The 17,248-nt window shown below is 36.8% G+C and overlaps 1 protein-coding gene across 2 annotated transcripts in view; it reads left to right on the top strand.

Annotated features, from left to right (window-relative positions):
- AGPS (alkylglycerone phosphate synthase) overlaps positions 1-17,248 on the top strand; it is a 47,791-nt gene that overhangs the window by 20,098 nt on the left and 10,445 nt on the right. For both annotated transcript variants that reach the window (XM_059475531.1, XM_059475530.1), the window contains exons 6-16: positions 496-567; positions 1,364-1,443; positions 3,034-3,114; positions 4,188-4,313; positions 6,314-6,422; positions 6,847-6,974; positions 9,573-9,624; positions 11,796-11,872; positions 13,030-13,142; positions 14,661-14,730; positions 15,722-15,783. In XM_059475531.1, coding sequence (XP_059331514.1) covers positions 496-567; positions 1,364-1,443; positions 3,034-3,114; positions 4,188-4,313; positions 6,314-6,422; positions 6,847-6,974; positions 9,573-9,624; positions 11,796-11,872; positions 13,030-13,142; positions 14,661-14,730; positions 15,722-15,783 — 970 coding nt within the window. The remainder of the gene's footprint in view (positions 1-495; positions 568-1,363; positions 1,444-3,033; positions 3,115-4,187; positions 4,314-6,313; positions 6,423-6,846; positions 6,975-9,572; positions 9,625-11,795; positions 11,873-13,029; positions 13,143-14,660; positions 14,731-15,721; positions 15,784-17,248) is intronic.

The raw sequence follows: 17,248 nt of genomic DNA, 5'->3' as shown, positions 1-17,248 counted from the left end.
CCTCTTTGACCAGGTACAGAATGCATCCTGAAAAACTAAATTTCATCAACAACTCCTCTTCTGAAACTGAATGTCATTCAGGAAGAAAGAAATGTGCTGTTTATCTCTCAGAAGAGGCTTAGTTCTCACTTAAAATAAATTGGACAGCCAGTTTTCAATAAAAGCTTTACATGTGATTTGTTCTCCCAGATACCTAGATGAATTGTTAACTGTTTGGTGGTCCATTTTGCCCTGAAAATTTGCAAGAGGTTTCAATCCATGAGTAGAGCAAGAGACTAAGACTGTAGTTAGTTCTTCAAATGTAGAATTCTTTGAGTCTAAACTTTACTCTATAACTGATACTTCTGAGCCCAGCTCTTATTTATTGCCTAACTTTGAAATGTCTTCCTTGCTGGTGTTGGAAAAGGGGCTGCTGCTTAATGAGACTGCAGTATTTAGTAATAAGCACAAATAACAAGCACAAAGTCTGGTTTTTAACTGTTTGTTCTTTTTTAGTTTGCCATGAAGATGTAGTTAAAATTGTGGAATTAGCCTGCAAACACAATCTCTGCATAATACCATTTGGTGGTAAGTGAAATTATGAAATCTGCTAACTGTTCAAGGTTAGTTGTGAAAATGTCTTCAATTTAAATACGTGTTCTTCATTACTTGTGCTGTGTTCCACAACTTATATAAATTACGGGGTTTTGTTGCACTGTTGAAATTCAAAGTTTCAGAGGGGATTGTGATCAAAACACTACCTCAGAATTATGCTATTTTCCTTTTAGATGTTGTTCAGTAGAAACTCCTGTTTCAAGGGGTTTTCAGGAAGTATTCGAGATACAGAGTACAGCTAAAGGCCTGTACAATCTGTGTCCTCCACAGCCTAAAGAATCCATAAAGGACTTCCAGTTTTCACTGTGGATGTCTTCTCCTCTAAGCCTGCTGAAGTAGAGTTGTGAGCTACCTTGTTTTAACATAGAGCTTAGGAAACATGGGGTTTTGGCTTTCATGAGCTCATTCTGTGATAAAGTTTTTGTCAAGAAACTATAGGTCTCTGTTTCTTGAATGGCTTTCTTTGTAATTTCTTATCCTTCTCTGTTTTAAAGCTGTGTGCAGGGCTTAAGAGAAGCAGCTGAGATGGTCGTAGAATGTCATGTTTGTTATGGAGTGCTGCTACAGCATTGTTCAGCTCCACAGCTGCCTTGATTTTGTGAAACCAGAAGGGGCAGCCTTAAGAGGCTAATCACTAGCCTCAAACAGTTAACTTCAGTGATCTTGCTTTATTCAGTTCTTTATCAGAAAGGAGGGAGAGAGGCATTCTATTGGAAGAAAAGCTACCTGACAATTTTATGATCACAAAATATCATTCCCATATTTGCAGGAGGGACCAGTGTCTCTAGTGCTCTTGAATGTCCTGAAGAAGAAAAAAGAACAATTGTCTCCCTGGATACATCACAAATGGTATGATCTCTTAAATAAGTTTTATTTTAGTTTTTTTAAATCATCCTACAGTTACTTTGGTGATCATTACAGAATGACATTTCTTTCTTTTCCACAATAAAGTAGGGATGGAAGCATTAATTATCACCATGATTATTAAACTGGTACTCCTTCAGTTTGTTTTTCTGATATTAGTCCTGTACTACTTCATATGACCTGTATATATTCAATAAGAAAAAAAAAATCACTGTTAAGCCTTATAGCAGCTTCAAGTGATCAAACTCAGAGAAAGCTCCTCTTCTTCTATATTGGAATTTGTATCTGAGGATAAATGAAAGTCTAGGAGGAAGTTGTTATTGCAGATTTCACTAGGTCTTGCACTAGACTTCAAATTACTTAAAACAAAGATTGATAAGGTGACCTAATATATATAAATCAACTTGAAGGATAAACTTTCAAGAAATAACTGGGGTTTTTGTCTAGATAGCATCTTGAGAATGTGAAGTTCATAGCTTTATGGCAGTCTAGAAATGAAGTTCTGTAAAATTTATTGCTAGGTTTCATCTTTTCATTATGAAGGAGCTTTGTACTTTTAAAATAGATTTATGGCTACTTGGTAATGAGATGCTTCAGAAACAGCTCTGTATCTTTGATGTAAGGCTCTACTGCCTTCAGGTACTTGCTGAGCTTATTAACTCCTTTAGCCTTGAAGGTAAGACCTGGGGTTTGGCTCAGTTTTCTGCACTCAGTGGTTCTTCAGTTAAACAAAGTAATTTTTTTCTGCAGAGGTGGTACTTGTATGTTGAAGGAAGCTCTTCAGGTGTCTGTGCAGAATGAAGTCCAACAAGTGACTTGTGACTCAGGCCTTCATTTGAACTCCTTGATTTATAACCCACAGCTTTGACTTCTGTCAGGTTTAGGTGTGGCAGGGAAATGTGGTTAATTCTTACAATCTTGGTTTTTTGTCAGCTAGATGGGTAAATAAGCATTGAGTCAGAAAAATAAAACAGTTTCAGGTGTCTTGAATGACTGCCAGCCAGTTCTTGTAATCATTAATGAAGAGAGAAAATAAGAAAATTAAGGTGAAAGGAAGCATTGTCAAAGTTAAAACATATGTGTCTGAGAGCAGTTAATTGCTGAAGCTTTACTATTTTAATAAACACTTAATGGTTATCTTTATGTTATATAGGGTCCCTATTGCATAAAAACTGATTTATATAGGCATCTGACATCAGTTAAGCCATTTATGTTGAAACTGAAGCAGCTGAAATAGTTGACTTTGAATAATTATTTAGCCCATACCTTGTGAGAGGGAGACTCCTGCAAGAGTTTTGATTTAATTCTTTCTGGCTTTTTTTGCTTTTTATTCTGTAAACATCCTGGTATAACTTGACAGATAAATGTGTTAGTTTCTTGTAGTGGTGACTGTAAATTGAAACCTGTTGTGTAGCAGTTTGAGGGAGTGAAGAGCCTCAGCTTCCACTGGTGTAGTAACTGGAGTGGTATTAATAGTAAATTGTATGACTAAGTATGTTGATCCTATAGCATTAGGGAAGGAAGTAAACAGAAATCTTAAACACTCACTCTTAGTTTTAATTGGCTTTTCAACAGAATCGGATTCTCTGGATAGATGAAAAAAACTTAACAGCTTGTGTAGAAGCTGGCATTGTTGGACAAGATCTGGAAAAACAGGTATTTTTATCTGGTTACATTTCTAGTATTTTTTTTTTTATATTGTTCTTGGGTATTGTTCATATCTTGTCCAAATAATTGAATTCTAGCTTAATTCTTGTGTGTTTTCATGCAACTGTTAAGAATTACATGCAGTGGTTATGAACTCACCCTTCCTAACACATGACCAGTAAACATACAAAGCCACAAGTTCCTGTGATATAGAGAAAATCATGAGCTAAATGAATTGCTGTAAACAGGATGTAGAAGTCACTTTCAGCCTTTAAGTTAGAACTACTGTGTACAACAGAACATAGTTAATGATCCATGTTACATGGTATACTTAAATACAGCTGTTCAACATGATTGTTATCAGTTGGTCAGTGCATATTGATTATCTCAAATGCACTAATGCAGTTATCACTTAATGTGAGATTGCTTGGCCTTTCATTCTTGCTGTTTGACAGCTGTGGTGTTGTGATTCTGAGGGCATCCTGTCAACCTCAGGTGCTGTGCAGATGGCAAGGCCAAGTTAATGCAGAAAAATGAGAAGCAAGTGACTACTTAATGTACAGGAATGCATGATCTGCATCACAAGCAGTTGACAGTGTTGCATACAGGAAGCCCAACCAGATGGCTGTATATTAAAACACATCTCTCCTTGAGAGAATTAAGTACAGGCAATTTGCTCAAATTTTCTGCAGACCTGCTGCATATCACATTAGGATAGAAGAAACAAGAGATTAAGTGCCTTATTTATTGGCAGCATTTGTGCAAAGTTGGCAGTTGTTTAAGTTATAACTTCTTTTTGCAGATGAATTTTCACCTTGTTTTGAGCAATAGAGTTGTCAGTTTTAAAATACAGGAGAAGGAGTATCACAGGGTGGGTGATATGTAGCACAGGTATGCACAGTAGAAGCAGAATCAATTTGCATGTCATGTACATATCCAAGATAAAAGTTTCATAAATGGGTGTGTGATAAGGATAGTTATTTAAAAAAAAATAAACAACCCAAACAAGTATAGCATATTGAATTTGGAGTACTAAGTTAAGGCAGGACCTGTAGGATGTATTTTTTCTTTTCTTTCTTTAGCTTGCTGAAAGTGGCTTCTGTACAGGCCATGAACCAGACTCCATGGAATTCAGTTCACTAGGAGGCTGGGTAGCAACACGAGCATCAGGCATGAAAAAAAACATCTATGGAAACATTGAAGATCTGGTAAGTATCTTGTTTTAATACTTGTTATAATTTTTCTTTTTTTATTTAACTTTTATAATGACTCACAGTGGAAGGGTAAATAGTGTTTTCTTGTGTAATACAGTTTTGGCATCAAATCTTGACTGACATGCTTGTTTCCTTGGTTTTGGTATTAGTACTAGTAATCCTTATCTCTGACATAAAAGTAATTCTCATTTGAGCACTCACTGACCAGCTTAAGGAATTGTTACTCTGTCTTGACTCTGGTGATGTCTTCTACTCTTTTGGACTCTCTATTCATCCAGTGTAATAATCCTGTCAAACTTCCAGTAGTCCCATGTTCTCTCCTACCTGTCGTGTGTACCTGAATGAAGGTGTCTAGCTGAGCTGACAGCAAGCAAGCTCCCCACTTCCCACATGCCCGTGGTTAGCAGTATGGTTTAAATCAGTAGGCTGATCTAATTGAGCATGTGGGTGCACAGTGGTGAGATCTAGTGCCACCACATGGTCTGTAGGAACCCAGAGGAAAGAAGCAGTGGACTGGGAATGGCAGTGTTCTACTCTTGACTTTGTTTTAGTCATTAAAATGGTTCAACTTTTTATTAACTCAGATATTTTTTTGACTTTTAAGCATACTTTCTGATTTTAAAGTCTATATTTTCTGTTACGTTGAATGTATTGAAGATAAATCATCACTGCTCAGACTTTGCCTGCCTTTTTGCTTCAAACTTCCAGCTTTCTCTGATAATTTATTTAATCCTTCCATGTGTGAATGTTTTCCTTCTTTCCCGCAGCACTCTCTAGGTAATGTATCCTTGTTACCTCAGGCTTTGTCATCAGCTCATAGCTTAGACATATTTGTTCTGTGCACAGATGTCACTGTCAGTGACTGAGGCTGGCAGGAACTACTCATTTTTATTCAGTAGACCTGGCTGAAGTAAAACTCATAGCACTTACAAAGTGTCATCGTTCCCCTGCTGCCTGAATGGTACAGTTTTGCTTGTTCTGGGAGTTGGAAGAAGGCTTCTCTATTATGGAAGGATAACTTCAGGCTAAAACTGCTTCTGAAATTTTCATTAGGAGGAAATAGGATTGAAAATTGATTCAGAACAGTTCATGAGTTTCAAAATAGCACAGTGAGAATGCTTCAAGGAGTGTTTACCTTTTGAGGAGCTTTATATCTTGAAACAGTGTGTTATATAAGCTGCCTAAAATCCACTTACTGCAGAATCAATGGTTCATAAATTGCACAGAGTGAAAATTACTTAACTACCTGTGCATGAAAGTTGTAAAGCCATTAGCTGAAATTCAGTAATTTTGCTTAATTTAAAGGCATCACTAAAGCAAAGCTGAAACTGTGCCCTTCTTTGGTATAAAACAGAGGATTGAATTGAGTAGAGGATTAAGAAAATCCACATGTGGGCTCTATTGCATTGGCCTGAATGAAGCTGGAAACAATAACATTGAAAAATATATTTTAAAAAACAACCGCCTAGCCCTGCACGTGTCAGTCTTATGGCAGCTTTTATATTGATAATCTATTTCACAAAGTATTTCACCTGTCTTTCCTCCTAATTGAAATATTTCTGTAGCAATCAATGACTGAATTATAGTAGCTTCATCAAACAGCAGTTCTAAAGCAAAACTTAAGCAAAGTTTAAACCCTCACTTTTTCCCTCTGTAGTACAATGTATATTCTGATTAAAATACTGGTGTATATAAAGTTCTATCTGTGAAGTTCTACACTGAGGAGCAAAACAGTTTTAGCTGGTATTGCCTGGATGTAGCCACCAGTTGATATGATCTGTCATAGAATGGAAATTATCTGCTGTGTGGGGAAACCATGCTGTGTCAAAAATCATGGTTGGTAACAGTTCTCAGGTTCTTGGGGTTGCCTACAGAATGTCTAAAACCTATAAAGCCAAACTGTATCAAACTTAATATGTTTTGTGGAAAAGAAATATAATAAAAAATCTGTGCTTAATGCTAGTACTGGTAGTCATTGCACTTTGTTTAAACAGGTGATCCATATAAAAATGGTAACTCCTAGAGGAATAGTAGAAAAAAACTGTCAAGTACCTCGCATGTCAACAGGACCTGATATCCATCACTTCATTATGGGATCTGAAGGTATAAACAGAGTAATTTCTAATGCTGCATCTTAATTCAGCTTCAATAATGCTTGATTATTTGAGCATTTTTAATGCTGTGCCTTCCAGTGTGTCAATGGGTGGCATTGTGCAGGCATTAATTTATTGTGTTAGAATAAAACATTGAGACCTTAATCAGGACTGTGCAGTTGCAGCTTTTAGCACTGCTTTAAATGGACCTGTGGAGTCAGCCTACAAGGCTAGTAACAAAGAGCACAATTTAGAGAATATTTTGTGAGCATTCACCATGTAAAAAGTAAGGAATAAATCACCTGTTACTGCAAACTGAATTTTGGGGATTTCTGATTTATGTTAACTTACAACATTCTGGTGCATGTTAAGTTGGGTAGCTTGCAAGCAGTTCATCTTGGAACACTTTGCTCAGTTTTTCTCCTCTCCTGAAGGAACGCTTGGAGTGGTTACTGAAGTTACGATAAAGATTCGCCCGGTCCCCGAGTACCAGAAGTATGGCTCTGTGGTCTTCCCCAACTTTGAGCGAGGGGTGGCCTGCTTGAGGGAAGTGGCAAAGCAGGTAAAGAAAAGCTGGCTCTTGACTTCACTCAAGGACTCATGGATTCTAGCAGTAGGGGTGTATTTGTGCTTCAGTATTTCTGCACTTGATAACCAGGAATTTGAGGTAGGAATCCCGTAAGCATGTATGGTCCATGAAATGCAGGATATGGTCCATGAGGATTTTGGAAATTACTCAGTTGAGGACTGAGCATGTTATGACTTTGCTTGGTATTCTGAGCCAAAGCATGGACAAGCCTTTTAATGGCTTGTTTCAGTGGGAGTTATTTTCATATTGCAGCCTGAAATATTCAGCTTTGTATCTCCTTCAGCTGAGAACTTTACCCTCAGGTTAATTAGGACTATGTAAAAGGGACCAGTGTTTAAAGGAATTGACTTGCAGCATACATATAGAAGGCAGTTGAATTAATGGCTTTGAAGTGGTAAAGGAGCAAAAGGAATGCAATGGAAGGATGTGGCCTGTATTTAGAAATCGCTGCCTGGAGCACAGTGAGGCTTGGGCAGGTGAGATGGATATTACCAAGTGGAATTGTGCTTACACTGTGGTATTTAAATAGAGAATAGTGCAGGCAGATGGTTTCAGGTAGTGAAGTACTTAGATATCAAAGTTCTGCAGTACTTTTCCTCAAAGCTATGCATCCAAACAAATCTTAGTCTGGTTAGCCTCTTTCTCCACTGACTAACTTTGCTCTGCTCTGTGCAAAACATACCAAATTATATATATGAATGGTAGAATGCACCCTGAATTGGGGAAATAATTTCAGAAATGTTTTAATTAATGCCAAACTAAACACAGCTTTACATTTTTTCCAGTGATTGGTCTAAATTAATGGCTTAATGTTCCAAGCCAGATGTTCAGACTGGTATGTGAATGACATGTATATGCTAGTCAGCAGCACTTGCCAGTTTTTCTGTCGTGCTTCTACTGCTAGTGCTTGTCCTTCCTTTTAAAGGTACCTAAGCAGACTTTTTGGGAATGCTTAATCATATGGCTGATCAACATTTAAAACCAGTTAAGGAACTCATGTGTTTTCCCTGTCTGTGGGCTTAGTTAGAGGGAAAAAAAGAGGCACTATTTGCCACTTAATGTTGCTCCATTTCTAAGCTTCTGTTGCTGCTGCTGCTGTTTCTGTGCTTACTTGAGCCTGAACTACTTATTCTCTTCTGTTGCCCCTCGCATCAAACTGAGTAGTAATTAAAATGACTGCTGTCTGGAAAGCTCTTTTATGTATCAGTCCACTTTAACGTAAGGATAATCAGCCTGTAGGGTGTGAGTGGGTTGGTCTCATTTAAAACCACTCCCACAGCCTTCTGTCCACCTGCCTGGTGAGCTTCCTTAGCTCTTCATGGTCTTTCTTCCTCTTGTGTGACCAAATACATATTAATGATATTGTGAGGAGTGAACATGTCAAATGAAGTGAAAGAGCAGTACTTCCATATCCACGTGATTAGATGATGACTAGCCTAAAATTCAGACTTTTGTCATATTCCTCTGGCCATACATTTCAGTATGACTGGATGTGGCCATCGGTGAGTATAGGATGTAGGCATATATATGACCAGAAACTTACCTAAGTGAAGGCAGCTGTTCTTACAGATTTTCAGATTCCTGTACAGAATCTAGATTAGACCCAAGTACAGATTTTGGTTGCAGTGTGACAGCAGAGCGTGAGTGTACCAGGTCTAGCCAGGATGAAGTCAGCTCTTTTCATAATAGCATGTGTGGTGGTAGCTTTTGTACTTGTAACCAAAAGTGTTAGTTATTGCTAAACAGTGTTTTAGTTATTGATAAACAATGTGTACAGTGTCAGGCTTTTTCTGTTTCTCCCTCTCTTCCCACCACCAAGTGTGTTGGAGCAGATAAGAGGCTGGGACAACTGACCCAGACTGACTAAAATCAGATACCATATTGCATCATGATCATAAATAAAATAGAGGGAGATGTTTCATAGGGGTTGCCATTGCTTGAAGACTGGCTGCATATTGGTCAGCTGATGGTAATTGATTGCTTTTTGCATTGTGCTTTTGTGGGGATTTTCCCCATTTTGTTTACCAAGCTGTCTTCATCTCAACCCATGAGTTTTTCAGCTTTTGCCCTTCTGATTTTTCTTCCCCATCCCACTAGGGAGGAGACTGAGTGAGCAGCTGAGTAGTGCTCAAGTGCATGCCAAGATGACCTTCAACAATTAAACTTTTTCAATGGATTTTTATTATGTGTGTGTCTCTGATTACACAGAAACATAAGCTTGATGTAATAAAGTGTACTATCTTTAGTGCATATGCCATTTTAGAAAAACACTCAAAATGTGAAGATCAATGTTTTTGGACTATTACTGGGTTGGCTTCAGTTTAAGCTGAAGATTCTCAGTGCATTATATCTAGACCATCTACTATACCTGGTAAATGTTGCTTTTCCAGCGAAAAAAACCTGATAGTCACCCTGTTTCAATGATGGTGATGCCCAGAGGTCTGGTATCAAAGTATGCTTTCTTATATGCTATTTTGTAATGAAAATTTAATTGTAATGAATTTCAAAGCCAACTGTATATGTAATCTTTTTATTCTTCCTTCCTCTTACTCCCCTGACTGTGCCTCCAAGAGATGTGCTCCTGCATCAATTCGCCTTGTCGACAATGCACAGTTTCAGTTTGGTAAGTATGTGGATCATCATGGAGTGTCATGTTTCCAAGGCCTTTTTAGTAGCTTATGCCTCTTTTGGGTAGTAATTCTTCTGCTCAAATCTAGACAGAGGGCAGTGAACGCAGAGTTCAACTTCAGATAGTGCCATAATGTGAGTTTGGGAAACAGAAGCCAGTCTTTGTCTCTGAGGAAACACTATGCACTACTTGAGTCAGTGAAGAGCCATGCTCTGCCTGTAAATGAGATGGGTTTTCTGCTATGTTTCCTTTCTTCACATTTAGTCTATTGGTAAGATTGAAATTCTGGAATCACTTCCTCTATTTTGCTGTAAAGGAGTAGAAATACTAGCTTTAAAATACAGTACTTGAAACATTTTCTTCCTAAGAGTATTAATGAGAAGTTGGATATGAAAAAAAATCAGAATGCCAGCACCTTATCTTCAAGGTAAGTGGATTGGTTCCTTTAAATTTCATGAAAGCATCTCACAGATTCCTTAGAATTAGTATTCTGATACCATAATGTTTGATTGGGAGAGAGGTAATGACATATTTGTCCAAAGTGATCTGTCTGTTTTCAAAAAAAGATCAGATGTTTTAAGTGCTGTAACTGTGTGCAAGTACATCTAAGCTGTTAGGCTTTAGGTATTGAAAGTCAGTGAAGCTACCAGAAGATTCTTGGAGACAAAAGATTTAGTAAAATTTCAGCTGGTTCAAACACCTAAATAGGACAATGTCAAATAGGCAGAACAATCATTTCTCAGCAATTCTAAGGGAAAGCTGTCATTTTAAACTCTAGCAAATTTGGTAGAAGATATGTTCTAGCTCAAGACACTCTCATGGAGACTCTAAAGTTCCATGACCCAAAAGCTAATAGCTTGCAGAACTTGCTGAGACCATGCTATTTTGATTGTACGCAGAAGATGAAAATGGAAAGTGTGACTGACCTTGAAAACCTCTACTATGATACTGCAACAAGACGGAATTTCTGAAATTCTCAGTGATGAATCTCAGCTTCAAATGGCATTAATGTAGTGGTGTTTAAAAAGCTGAACTTCATTTTTCAAATCAAGGAAATTGTGATTTGGAAGAGCTGAGAGGCCCAGCAAGCCTTGCTGCTTGCTTTGCTCATTTTGTGTTACACTGTTCTGCTCAGACATGTCCAACAGAAACAGGTGCATTTCTTTTTCTTTTTTATTTGGGAAGCACAATTTGACCAATTGCAAGCTGTAAACATAGTTTCAGGTGTGTCAATATTGATTTTTCTTGTAATCATTAAGTAATTTTTTAGACTGTGGTTTAATAAATTTATGATTTCTCTGTGCTTACTGAAGTGTGCTTGTAGATGTCCTCCTTGGGGTTTGTATCTGCAGAGAAACTCCCTCTTTGCTTAAGAGGAAAAAAGAGCACATAGTTGTTGAAGTTCATGTGTTATTGAGGAGGAAATGCTTTGTGAAGTATTTTAGAAGGAAGTATCATGTAAATGGTGCATAACTTTTTATGAATTGGGCTCACAGCATGTAGGCCAGATGCCAGGCTGCTAAAGTGAAGCAGTAATGAGAGTTCAGAAGTTGTTTGTGACTGAAAACAATGAACAAACAGTAAAAGACTTTCATCTCAATTAAACCCAGTCCTGAGGCAGAAATGTTAATTTAACAGGCTCCAAGACACCATTTATATATCCTGGTAATTTTAGTTCCCCGTTTGTCATTAAGGAAGCAATAACTAGCTTTATGTAGAAAACTTCACACAAGTGATATAACTGTTAAAGAAAAAAATGCTTAACTCCTAACTTTCACCATTTTTGGCTGTTTGTTTCAGTGGTTTTGGTGTAACTTAAAAAAAAAGTCACTGATTTTTGCTTAGTTTTGTGGTGTAAAAACTAATGAAGTGCTCTCTTAAAAAGTTTCCACATGCCATAGGCTTGTGAGATCTAAACTAGGGCAGCCTTAATTAAAGTGTCAAATATTTGTGCACAGGTTTACATGTCTTCAAAAAAATATTGAAACCTTTTCCTAAATCATGTTCTAAATTAGTAGAGAGAATTGTCTTTAATTTTGATAATCAAAATGCTCTAAGCAATTCTAGTAATTTTGACTACCAAGCTATTTATTCTTTGCCCCTTGAAGTAAGAATCTTAAGAGCACTGGTTCCCTTAATGTGCCTTTTTCTGCTTTTTGCCAAAGGTCATGCTCTTAAACCACAAGTTGCTTCCATTTTTACATCGTTTTTGGATGGACTGAAAAAGTTCTACATCACAAAGGTAATTTTGGGTTTTTTTAATAATAGTTTGAATTTTGCATGCTATTCATAAAATTCAAGTTTGTTTGGTAAACTGCTTCTATGCAGCTGAGTTTGGGTGTAACTGATAATGCAGTGTAAGAGCTTGAGGTTCTAAAGGTGGTTGAATTCAAATGAGATTGTGTTTGAGGAGTTACTCCAAGGGAGCTGTTGTCACTGGTCATACCTGTATAAGAGATTAATGTGCCTTGTTTAACAGTAACTTGGTGACAGGGGAAGACTGGAACCAGTTTACGCAGCTGGCAGACCAGTGAATACTGATGGATCAGTGAATACTGATACTATATTTTCATCTTCCTAGATTTTTTCCAAGGCATGATCTACCTTGTTATTAGAGTGAGCTAGAATTTTGCAAGATCATCAAGATATTAGGCAGCTTTTCCCACACAAATTGGTTTTTTGTTTTTCTGGAATTCATTCATTTTTAACCTACAATGATTTGGTGCTAAAATGATGTCACTGAGGCTTTTGTATTAAATATGTTATCTTATTATTGATTTTTTTTACCTCCAAATTACCTAACTAGAGAGTTACTGGAAATATGGGTATTCAAATGTAGAAAAATTTCATTATCTTCCAAGAGTGGATGTACTTCTGGAAGACAGTGACCAGTGTTGATTCTGCTGTTTTTTCTTAGATTATTGAAGTGGGAAATAATATATGTCTTGGGACTTCTTTTGTTAGGGAATGCATATTCTGTTTAGAGATAGCCCAGAAGTTTTTCCTTCCCTTCACATTCATGATGGTCATAGTTTTCTTCTTGCTTTTTTAGCTGTTTAACATAGGAATAGTTGATTGAATATAAATGTCTCTATTGCTCAAAGCATTTAAGACCTTTTTTTTTTCTACAGCATAGGTAGACAGCTGTTATGCCTATCCTGCTTTTTAGCAGGAGGAAAGAGGTGACAGATAATTTCTGTTATTTCCATTGACCTGTCCTGTCAAGGAAAAACTTCAGTGTTTTGGGACTAAATTTTGAGACTTTTTTCCCCATCATTCCTCTTAATTACAGTAACACTTCTGACCAGGGCACATGCCATGTATTTGAAAAGTAAGAACTTGTTCCTTGTATTCTGCCATGTAGACTGTGACTAATGGCAAGTTTGTTTCTCTTTGCAGTTTAAAGGATTTGATCCCAACATACTGTGTGTAGCTACCTTGCTCTTTGAGGGTGACAGAGAGAAGGTTCTTCAGCATGAGAAGCAAGTCTATGATATTGCCACCAAGTTTGGGTATGCTTTTAAATGTGAAACTGGGAATGAACTGTCCAGGAAAAAATTGGACTACCATATTTTTGTAATGGTTACTGTATGGATAGGTTCTTGATTTACTAGTTTGAAGTGGCAGCAGTCAATTAGCTACTGAATGCTCCCTTTGATACATGTGGCTTGTACTAATTAATAGGTAACTTTACTGAAAAACTTCAGCTCTCTGTGTATTGAAGAAAAATATTTACTAAATATAAAATTAATATTATTAAAATGGAAACCAGCCCTTTTAATTGCTTACAGGCATGGAAGCAGCTTGTTTTGCAATCCTAGACTCTATATTTTCACTACAGAAAGGGAGACAAAATCATTGGGGTGATATTAAACTTTTGCAAAGTTCATGTGAGTATATGAATACAAGAAATTTGTTTAGTTGAAAGAGTGCAATGATTTTCTGTCCCAAAAAGGGACAGAAAACACCCAAGTGTTTCTGAAGTGGTAGGCTGAGTAATGATCAAGCAGTTTCTTTCCTCCTTCCTTTCCTCCTTGATTAAAACTATCATTAAAACTGTGATTTGTCAAGAATGTACTGTTATTGCTAATACTAGTCTCAGCTATTCAAATATACATATAAGTGCTGTTTTATCCATTTCAAGGCTATAACTTCTGAATTTTGCGCTTTTATCGTTCTTTCATTCTGTTACCTCAACTGTGAATGCTTTTGTATTCTGGTTTTTCAAGATGGTAGTGTATTGGTAAGGGGGGAAACTTGTCTGTGTTAGAGGCATTAGAAGATGGTGCTGTCTGTGCTGCTTTATTAAGCTATTAGTGAAGTCTTAAATAGGTTAACCTGTTTTAAAATGCTAAACTATTTAATGGCTTTATAGTATAAAATCCTTCAATTCTATGCTTCTTCAGGGTGCCTGATTTCACAGCCATGCCTCTCTCTCAGATTTATGGGAGCTTGTAGGAAGAGTGATTCCAGAGGCATAGCACTTTCATATTCTTAGAAACCAATAGTTAAAAACAAATGCTTTCAATAATCCTTGCTAGACTACTGAAAGCAAGGCTTCTTTTTTCTTTAGTGCTATGACCTTTGTGTCTTTTTTTAATTCATTCAGATCTCTTATGCTTTGGGGATCTTAAGTCTTGGGGTCTGATGAGTTGTACACATAAAAGTACACAAATTCAACCTGCTTAGAAATGTAATTACCCATGTTCCTGTAATGAATATCCGGGATATATTGTGTCTACTTGTGTTTCTCCACTCTTTTGTGAGTTTTGAAGACTGTTTTCTAAGATTACGTCAAATATTTTGTCAAGTTCTTCTCCAGGTTATGGAATGAAAAGAGGAACGAATAAAGATGTGGTCTGAAGTAACTTCTGATTTCTAGTGATGAGACCTTGCTATTAACAACTATTTTAACACAGCTTAGGCAGCTAAACTTGCACATATGTTTAATAATCAAAGTTATTTTATAAATATTTTAGAAACTGGTCACTAATTTGGTGGAAAATTAATTAAATTCTTGTATATTGCAGTGGCTTGGCAGCAGGAGAAGATAATGGACAGAGAGGATACATGTTGACATTTGTCATCGCTTACCTTCGGGTAGGTCAGCTTTTGTCTGCCTGCTGCAACTTCTGCTAATTCATGTAACAAAACATAGACATGTTTCTTTGAAGATGCTTGCTCTGAAATCTGAGTGCAGGCTGCCTTGGATGATGTCTCAGAGATTTTATCAACCCAGGATCAACCTAGAGGTTGTATCTCTTCCATTTCTGAGCAGTGATTATTCATGGAGTTCCATCTGCAAAACACCACATAGACATTAATTTATATTCTTGTTAAGAATAACAATAATATTCATTTATTTTCTTGTTAAGAAAATAGCTTCTTATAAAGGGTATGGAGATTAGATTGAAGAATCCACAGGGTGAATGAAATCAGAGGCATGGAGTGTACTTGAAATACTCATGTCCTCACTTGTCTTTTTACTCTTCTTTGGCAATCTGCTTATGACTGGTTTAAATCAGAATTCCAACATAAAGGACTTTTAGTCTAAACTGCTGCAGCTGTTCTTACACATTTTAGTCTTACTGTTCGAGATTTTTTTTATTTTTCAGAACAATATGCACATCCTGAGTGTTTGATTTGTTGGGGACAAATCACTGAATCTCCCTTTATTTCAGCAGGCTGTGTGTAAGATGGGAAGATGTTTGTCTTTTTTCTATCTAGACAGTGACTACACTGCACAAAAATATTTTCACTAGGTATTATACTGATGAGCACAAAAACTCTTGGCTTGGTACTATAGTGATAAAAATATTTGATTAGTGTAGACATACTAACAGTCTGACAAGTTATCTCAGTGTAGCCATGACATCAAAATGTTTGTCATCTTTAAGAGCTTCCCTATTTCCTTATTAATAATAAACTTACGTCAGTGGGACATATGGGTGTTTTTGCTAAATTAGAATTTCTGTTCTTCTACTGCAAACTAAAAAGTTGTTCACCTGATAACTGTGTAGCATATACTGGAATCCCAGATGATTGTTATGATGCTGAATGTTACTGATAATTTCCTTACTCTTTTTATTAGGACCTAGGCCTGGATTATTACGTAATAGGAGAATCATTTGAGACATCTGTTCCTTGGGATAGGTAAACTCTGATTACTCTTCAGAATTTCTTAAAACTTGATTTCATTCAAATTACATTAGTAATTTATTAGTATTATTAGTATTTCATCTTAGGTTACCTTACTGTAACAAATATAGGATTTGAAATTGCCCTGTTGAGGAGGCAGGACATTGGTGGCAGTAATTGCAGTGGGGGATGAGCAGCCACCTGTGTGGGATCAGCAGTGTATTTCAAAGGGATTAGTCTGTAGTGAAGGTGAAAAACATCAAGTATATTTAAGTAAGTTTCTTTCTTTTTCCAGCAATGTAGGGAAATACTGAAACTTTTGCCCAAGATTGAGATCTTTTACCTAAGGGTATTTTACCTATTAGCTATGGTTGAGAAACATTTGACCACAACAGAATTTAATATACAAAATAATTTTGGATGCTCCAGTCCATTTGGTAAGGCTGAAATCTCTTAAATAGGATCCAAAGTGATTTGAATCAAAGCTTTACAGCATTCAATGCAAAGTCTGATGACTTAAGCTGGCAACCCTATACCCTTGCTATTGAATTCAGTGGCAATTGTAAATTCCAGCCCCGGTTTGGAAATTGGCACAGTGTCCTAAGAGTGTAGAAGAAATTTGAGGACAATTTTAAGTCAAAGTGCTCTTCCTTTTACTTTAGCTTTATAGATTTTTAAGCATGCTAACTTCTGAGTCACCAGTGTTTTTTGCCTCTCCCTTGTTTTAGAAGACAATGAATTTTTACTTAAGAAAGTATTTAAAATTGTCCTCACCAAAGCAAATGCTTTGAAAACCTTTTACTACTTTGATTCATAAGGACCATGTAACTTTCTATAAACCGATTAACTTGTTCTTGACAGGTAGCAGATACTTGAAAAAATATTTAGCTGACTTTCTTATTCACTAAATGCTTAAATCCTCTTGTGTTCTGTGAATCTTTAATGTAGTTCTAAATCTGTGTAAAACACCAAAATCTGAATTATAGCTCTGCAGACCTTTGTGGGAGAACATGTAACTGAAGAAATGGTAATTTGAAAAACAGTGATTTCTCTTGGTTGCTCTAGCAATTTGTTTGCACCTGGGTCTGTCCTAGAGGCAGTTAAAAAGGCAGAACAAGTATGGCTTCCAGCAAGGTCTAATAGCTCATTGCCATATTAGAATTACAGCATTTCAGGTTGGCAGAGTAGTGCCCAGCTGAAGGATCTGCAAGTTTGGCCTTGCAGCAACACAAAGGTATGGTGGTAGTACAGTTTGCCAGACCTTTGAGTTCTCAGGATTTCTTCTGTATTTGTTAACTACTTTGCCAAAACTTTGAGGCTGTTTTGCTGAAAAAATAAAGACATACAGAAGTAGGTGACCTCCTTATTTTTTTAAACACTGTTGACACCTCTTCCTTATAAAAAAATGCTTTTAGGTTCTCTGTTTCAGAGTAAACTTGCTATTCAGAAGTGCAGAAAAAGCAGTGGAGTCTTGATGAGG

The sequence above is a fragment of the Ammospiza nelsoni genome, chromosome 7, assembly GCF_027579445.1.
Source record: "Ammospiza nelsoni isolate bAmmNel1 chromosome 7, bAmmNel1.pri, whole genome shotgun sequence".
Taxonomy (NCBI): Eukaryota; Metazoa; Chordata; class Aves; order Passeriformes; family Passerellidae; genus Ammospiza; species Ammospiza nelsoni.
Note: the sequence above shows the minus strand (reverse complement) of the source record. Positions and strands in the feature narration are given on the sequence as shown.